Source organism: Fistularia commersonii, chromosome 14 (genome assembly GCF_037954325.1).
Source record: "Fistularia commersonii isolate RoL2024-O1a breed Wild chromosome 14, RoL_Fcom_v1.0, whole genome shotgun sequence".
NCBI lineage: Eukaryota > Metazoa > Chordata > Actinopteri > Syngnathiformes > Fistulariidae > Fistularia > Fistularia commersonii.
Genome location: NC_141297.1, coordinates 3,358,144 through 3,365,660, shown reverse-complemented (window position 1 = coordinate 3,365,660; position 7,517 = coordinate 3,358,144). Strand labels below are relative to the sequence as shown.

The following is a 7,517-nucleotide window of genomic DNA, read 5'->3' as shown; positions in this document are numbered from 1 at the left end:
ATAAGTTGCAGGTGTGATATTTACACAGAAACATTTTTTAAAACTTTTAATTAATTACATGGCACAAATAAGTTACTGGAAATGTTTTTTTTTTTTCAAACAGGGCCTGTAACACGGTTGATTAAAAAGGTTAATATAAAATAACACAAGGAAAAGTCCATCTATCCATCCATTTTCTATCCCCGCTTTATCTTACTACTTTCTCTTCCTCCCGCAGGCTAAAGCCATGAAAGTATTTCATTTTCTCTGAATTGAACATCCTCTGAATTTCATCGGTCCGAAGCGACGAGGCTAAATTACTTGATGGCGTGAAGCTCATTAGCCGCAAAAAAAAAATCCATAAATTAGCCGTATGAAAAAAGCAGCGGCTCGTAGTCTGGAAATTCCGATATTTATGGCATCGAATGATCATCACCCCTGAAAAAAAATGCCGAATAAATCTTGAAAAGTCCAGCTACCAGCTCACAAAACCAACATTTTTTACTTCCCGAATATCCAGGACCAAATGCAGATACAAAGAATGCACTCAGAGGTGGGAAAGGGTCAACTTAGCTGTGGGAAAATAGATTTTAAGGTCAAACGGAAACGTGTTTTGGGGGGGGTTTAATGGCAACTCCACAAGAGCTTGTCCAGCCGGGCTCCGCCGTCGCTTTGGCGCCAGGACGTTCAGCGTTTCCTCAGAATATCCTCGTGGTCCTCGATGAAAATCCTGATCTGAGCAGATAAACGTATCTTTCGTAAATAGAGCTTCGCTTTCCTGGACGGTGAACTCGTTCCCCTCGGTCGCTCGTACCTTCTCCAGCTGCGCCTCCGCGTCGTCCGTGGTCACGCCCTTATCTTCTTCGGCGTTCCCGACCACCGACTCGTACAAGCTGAGGGTCACCAGCTTGATCTGCCCGAGCAGGAGGGTTTTCTTCGCCGCCGTTTCCAGGATGCGGTTCCACCTCGTCTCCTGCGGGAGGAGGACAACCGAGTTCACGCGAAAGATGACGAGGAGCCGCTCGGAATATGTTCTCCGGAGGCGACGTCCGGTACCCAGAGCTCCGCCTCGGAGCAGGTCTTCTCCAGCTCGGTCTGGAGTCGCGACAGCTGGTTGTTTCTGCGCAGTCGCAGCAGATGATGCTGGTCCTCCAGGGTCAGGAGAACCTTTCTGTGCTGGTCGGCCTTCTCCTCGGCCGCGCTCTCCCTCCGACAGAGTCCGTGTTTGATGTGCAGGAGATTCTCCAAGTGACCCGTGTGCGCGTCGATGTTTTCAAACTGACGCGCACACACAAGCGTAAATATTAGCAAGTACCGTATTTTCACGACTATAAGGCGCACATAAAAGTCTTAGACTAGTGGTTCTTAACCCGGGTTCGATGGAACCCCAGGGGTTCGGTGGGTCAGTCTCAGGGGTTCGGCGGAGGTCAAGACACACATTGGTCATGACATCACTGGCTGCAGGTGATCACGCTACATAGCTCGGCCTATCAGGGATTTTGGCGCGCTCAGTTGTAGTAACTTGTGACTGTCGTGATGGTACGTCATGTGATTTCTTTCTTAATATTTTAATCCTTTCATACTAATTATGTCGGGCAAAAAAAGAAAGCGGTCGGAAGAACACGTACAATACGGACTCACATGTATGACGGAACGCGATTGGAATCGACGTCCTAACTGCATGATTTGCAAAGACAAGATGAGCAATTCTAGTCCAGCACCGGCAAAACTAAGGGAAGGCTTCCTTCAGCTGCATGGAGATGGGAACTACAAGAACATAGCGCTTGCTGGATTCAAGGTGAAGGGAGCCAGATTCGATGAAAAGGCTACTCCGCCTGTTCTTTGCACCCATCGACGAAACCATCCTCGATCCAATAAAGAAGGGTTCGGTGAATGCGCATGTAAAACAGGTGGGGTTCAGTACCTCCAACAAGGTTAAGAACCACTGGCTTAGATCTTCTTCTTCTTCTTCTTTCGGCTTTTCCCGTCAGGTGTCGCCACAGCGAGTCAACTTTCTCCATCTAACCCTATTCTCTGTATCTTCCTCTCTCACACCAACTACCTTCATATCCTCTCTCACTACGTCCAAAAATCTTCTCTTTGGTCTTCCTCCAGACCTCTTGCCTGGCAGCTCCAGTTCCAGCATCCGTCTACCAATATATTCACTATCTCTTCTCTGTCCATGACCCAACCATCTCAGTCTGGCTTCTCTGACCTTCTCTCCAAAACATCGAACATGTGCCGTCCCTCTGATAGACTCATTCCTGATCCTCTCCATCCTGGTCACTCCCAAAGAGAACCTCAACATCTTCATCTCTGCAACCTCTAGTTCTGCCTGCTGCCTTTTGGTCATTGGAACAGTTTCTAGTCCAAACATCATCGCTGGTCTCACCACTGTCTTGTACACCTTTCCTTTTATTCTGGCTGAAAGTCTTCTATCACATAGTACCCCTGACACTTTTCTCCACCCATTCCTAAATGGGTGAGAACATCTGAGAGAACATGAGAACATCTAAGACATAAAAGTCTTAGATGTTCTTCAAAATGTGCGGCGCGCCCTGTGTGTGTTGTTGTTGTAAGGCGGACGTAATAGAGAACTCCATGAGAATGTTAAAAGGGGAAGTGTGGGCGTTGATTGTAAAAGAACGGGTTTGTGCGTTATGCGGACAATCGTTGTTTTAACAACCCTGAAAATGGCAAAGAGACACGCTTATGAAGGAACATGGAAATCGAGCGGCCGCGAGAGAATTAATGAATCGATTAATGATCGCTGGACATCGGTGTGAACCGACCGTTCAAAATAAGGCTGCGAGCAGCGTGGGAGCGATGCATGACCGGTGGAGACCACGGTTTCACTAAGAGCGGAGTCTAAACTCAGTTTAGCTCCCGCTCTATTTTTAAATACGCACACATGTATGCTTGTGTGTGTGTTGGTGTTGTAAGCCGGACGTAGTAAAGGACACCATGAGAACGTTAAAGGGGAAGTGTTGGCGTGGATTGTATATAAAACCCGCGCCTTATAATCAGGCGCGCCTTATGTGTGAGTTAAATAGAGTAATGGCAGACAAAACTGAGACTGCGCCTTTTAGTACGGTACGCCTTATGGTCGTGAAAATACGGTACTCAGCTACTCCTCTAAATTCTCCTCCCATCCAGCCTTCTCCTCGGCATCCTCTTCTCTCACCCCGACTAACTTCATGGCCTCTTTTCTACTAGTCCTCTTTCTACCCGGATCTTCCCCATTTATCCCCAGAACCTCGAAAGGACTCGTCCCTGATCCAACCTGTCCTCCTCACTTTCAAAGAGGAACCTCCACCTCTCCAGTGTCTGTAAACCAGACAACATGGCTGCTCCCGCATCTGTCTTTCACACCTTTCTGATACTCTTTTATTGCCCCCTCCACCCTGCTTGACCTCATTCCTCCACCTCTTCTCCACATTCTGCGTTCGTCTGAACTGTTGACCCTCAGTACTTAACAATCCACCAGCTTCTTCACCTCCGCTCCCCGTAGCCTTCTCGTTCCACTTAATTTCCCCTCGTTCGCACGCGTACCTCTTTCTATGTCTGACTATCATTCCCCGCCTTTCTAGAGCATAACTCCACCTCTCTGGAGTGTCAGGGAAGTATGTTAGAGTGGTGCAGGACATGTATGATATCTGTGAAACAGTGATTAGGTGTGACAGAGGGATTCAAGGGGTTCACGACAGATCACAATGTCATCTGCAAACATCATAATCCATAAAGATTCCTGTCTAGCCTCACCTGTCTGCCTGTCCATCACCACTGCAAACAAGAAGGGGCTCAGAGCTGCTCCCTGACCTCCACCTTGAACCCCTCTGTCACACCTCATCACTGTTTCACAGATATCATACATGTCCTGCACCACTCTAACATACTTCCCTGCCACTCCAGACCACCGCACCAAAGCTGCTTATCAGAATATACTCAGCCATCCCAATTGTCTGTGGTGTAAAGCAGAAAATGGCATACGTAAAGGAGCAAGAGACTATTGAGCAGAAAAATCAGGACTGGAATACAAACTTAGACGTATCCTTGACAAATTTCATTCGGTACCTTGGTCATTTTGACGACCTGTTGCATGAATTCCTGGTAGAGAGAGTTTCTCTTCACCTGCCGCAGCAGCTCCCGCTTCCTCGTCTTCACTTCAGCGTACTCCTCCTTCAGCCTCTCCTTCTTAGCTTCCTTTCCAGTCACCTCCCTGCCCTTCTTCTCTGCCTTTTCAGCGGCTTTCGAGGAGTCTCGATCCTGGACAAGGGACGTAATTGTTTCGAGATATACAGTAAGTCAGCCGCTGCCATAACTGCAAAGGGTCCACTCTTGTCTGGATTCAGAGGCCGGTGTGCCTTTTATAGATACACCTCTGTGGCAGCACATAGTCTACCGCTGTTGCGCTTAAAGGCCAATGATTTGTCAGATCAAAAAGTTGGCGTACGATCCCGTACAGTATTGTCGGTGTGCAGTCACCATGGGGAATGTGTTTTGCCGGAGGGGGCTTAACCTGTTAAGGTCGAGGGAAGTTGTGTTCCTAAATATATTTGCCGGATGAGAGGATTGAAACCACTTCTTGGTAGCAGGCCTTCGCTAAATTTGGAGGACATCCAAGCATTGTCACCCTGGGGTATCACATTGTGGTAAAACAGGCCTGCCAAGCCTCGGGTGCAGGAGTTTGCGAGATGCTACCGTACCTTGATATATATATCATAGTTGAGGAGCAAATCCCTGGTTTTCTCAACGTCCTTCAGCAATTCATCTTGGCGCTGTCGCAGTGCTTCCAGTCTCTGCATCAAACACACACGCCAGGAAATGTTGAAGGTTTTGCAAGCATCGACCAAACCCGGTGAACTCGGTGACTAAGCAAAATACATTCATCCAATCAAAGGAGGGGAAATACAGCATACAGTTAAAGTCCCGATCAACAAGCCACCCAAAGGTCTTCCATTCCAAAAATGATGATTTCGGGTTACCCGATCTGAAGACGGAGGAATAGTTGTTACCAGTGGTGGGCCATCAGGGCCTGCGAGGCCTTCTCTGCTGGCCTAAAAAATATCTGAATCACAGATGTTAATCATATTTTGTCCATGAATACTTATTAAATAATTCCAAATGGTCTGTTCACTTCCTTTCATAGCTTTTCCCCAGGTTGTGCTGCTTCCAGACATGCACTTTCATATTAAAGCATTTAACTGATCACATTTCAGCCATCATCTGTTGCCAGGCAGGGTCAAAGTCAAATAAATCTGCCTGGGGGGGGGGCCTTCACAATCACTTCTGCTAGCCCTTTACGCAAAAAAATAAGTGTCGTTGACGCTGTTGCTTCGCACCAATCAGATTATGAGTAGGCGGCATCCAAAGCCTTCTAGCAGGCTACAGCAACGCCAGGGTATTCACACCCTCTGATTGGACAGTCAGAGAGTGGACTGGTGTACTAGCAAGGAAAAGCGTACTAGCGAGCTGCGAACAGAAATATAGTTGTGTTTGTTTAATATCGCTTTTGTCAACCAGCAATGGCTGCAGGAGGAGAAGAAACAGATTTGGTCGCTAATATATTGTTAAAGCCAATTTCTAGATGGGGTTTTGGAGAAAAGCTGGACAGAGTAAAGAACAGTCGGGCAACTCCTAAGCTAGCGAAGCTGTCACAACCGGGAAAAAGATTTGTCCGACATTTTTGAGCTGCAAGTTTTATTCCTAATAATTGAACTCTTTTTGAGGAAAGAAAGGAGGAAGGATTTTGTCGACAAATGATCAGAATTTTTGGTGAGTAAAATGCTGCTATTTTCCTAAATAATACTGCAAGTTTATAAGGTTATTATTGGTGCTTTTTTTTGTGTCTCAGCTATTCGCTATGTAGGCATTTATTGTGGCAACACGGGTTATCTATCTGCAATGCACCTCTCTTTAAAATGCATAAGGTGTTTTTTTATAGCCATAAACTAATTATTCGGGGTTGGATTGAGCACGACCTAGGTGTAAAATGCACGGCCCGCCACTGGTTGTTGCACAATTAAGTATAATAATCAATAAATCATTTATTAATCCCTCGAGGGAAAGTCCTTCTCACCCGAAAGCTAAGATGGAGAAAATATGACGAAGCGAATGTAGCGTTTTGCTTCACTGTGAGAAACAAGGAAAGACCGGTGTGTTTATTCTGTCCAAAAACATTGTCAGCCAACAGCATGAAGCCAAATAAATTAAGGCGCCACCTCAAGCGATTACACACCTATTAAGGACGTTTTTTTCCAGCGAAAACATGCTGAAAATTGGCAACAATCATCCCGCTTTGTGGAAGCTATTTCAGTAAACCAGCAAGCACTGTTATGCTAATAAATGCTAATAAAGTATTTCTTCGTAGCAAGTTGATTTGTATTCTTTTTTTTCATGTTAATAAGGATACGATGTTGTTTGGAGGTGTACGTATAACAATTTTATGACAAATGATACCATACTGCTCAAAAAAATGAACACTTAAACAACACAATGTGACTCCATGTCAATCACACTTGTGTGAAATCAAACACAAAGGAAGCAACACTGGTTCATTTTGACTTATTTTAAAGATGTTGAGTTTGTTTTTTACACTTTCACTTTGAGCGCGACTCCAAATCCAGACCTCCATGGGTTCATACGTTTGCTTTCCATTGATCGTTTTTGTGTGATTTTGTCGTCGGCGCATTCATCTATCATCTATTTCATAAGAATATTTCATTCATTCAGATCTAGGATGTGTTATTTTAGCGTTCCCTTTATTTTTTTGTTGTTGGTGGTGGTGCGAAATGTTTTCTTCTTCCTAGTGGGGGGGGGCGAAACAGGAAATAATTGAGAACCGGTGCGCTACACAGATGAAACAAATAAGAAACCCTTTCATTAGACATCATAGAAATGAATAGATAATAATGTGTCCTGTGAAAATTCACAATGGATTTTGTGTTTGAGAGAATCAAGAGAAAACACATCTACGGTGATCAAAAATGGCATTATTAAGAATAAGAATTATTAAGAATAAGAACAACTTTATTTATCCCGAAGTAAATTGTTGTGCCAGAGTTTAAAGTAGAATATAACAATCATAAGTAAAAGTAGGAGAAAAAGGGGGGGAGAAGAAGAAATACAAATAAAACTATAAAGTGTCAAGTCAAGGCTCTAAAGTGTTTTAAGGTCTTAAGTGCAAAGATTTGAAGATTCCCTGCAGCTGAAGGAAGAGGAATTAAAAAGTCTGATCGTCTCGGGTAGGAAAGACTAAGGAATAAACATAGATTTCTTATTAATTAACCTAAGTGTGTCATGTTATAGTTACTCACAAACAATATATATTTATGAACAAAACCAAAAGTTTGGACTCCACACCTGCTTCCGCTCCTGGAACTGAGACCGAAGGTCCCCCGTCTCCCGGCGACTCCTCAGTATTTCAAAGAGAGTGTCGTCACGACGGAAGGCCGTCCTCCCCGACATCCTGCCGCTCCAGACCGCCGGGAATCTCGCATGTAGACATCACATGGCGGCGCCCTGCGATCCCACACCGA

The 7,517-nt window shown here is 45.1% G+C and overlaps 1 protein-coding gene across 2 annotated transcripts; it reads right to left on the bottom strand.

Annotated features, from left to right (window-relative positions):
- Positions 1-455: 455 nt before the first annotated feature.
- Positions 456-7,517, bottom strand: LOC147226907 (coiled-coil domain-containing protein 42 like-2-like). 2 transcript variants are annotated; one of them, XM_086159671.1, is made up of 6 exons: positions 7,342-7,517; positions 4,686-4,778; positions 4,054-4,245; positions 1,036-1,257; positions 794-952; positions 456-714 (listed from the first exon to the last, which is right to left on the bottom strand). In XM_086159671.1, the coding sequence occupies exons 1-6, from the start codon at positions 7,444-7,446 to the stop codon at positions 667-669; spliced, it is 819 nt and encodes a 272-aa protein (XP_086015797.1). In that variant the 5' UTR covers positions 7,447-7,517; the 3' UTR covers positions 456-666. The 2 variants fall into 2 exon arrangements, with proteins under 2 accessions (XP_086015797.1, XP_086015798.1); XM_086159672.1 differs by having other exon boundaries at positions 4,111-4,245.

Bases quoted from the DNA above. Each gene is read 5' to 3' on its own strand.
- LOC147226907 (XM_086159671.1), bottom strand. From the start codon at position 7,446: ATGTCGGGGAGGACGGCCTTCCGTCGTGACGACACTCTCTTTGAAATA. The intron at 4,779-7,341 runs GTGTGGAGTCCA...TGTTTGATGCAG, and splicing joins AGTTCCAGGAGCGGAAGCAG to AGACTGGAAGCACTGCGACA. The intron at 715-793 runs GTACGAGCGACC...TTATCTGCTCAG, and splicing joins CGGAGGCGCAGCTGGAGAAG to ATCAGGATTTTCATCGAGGA.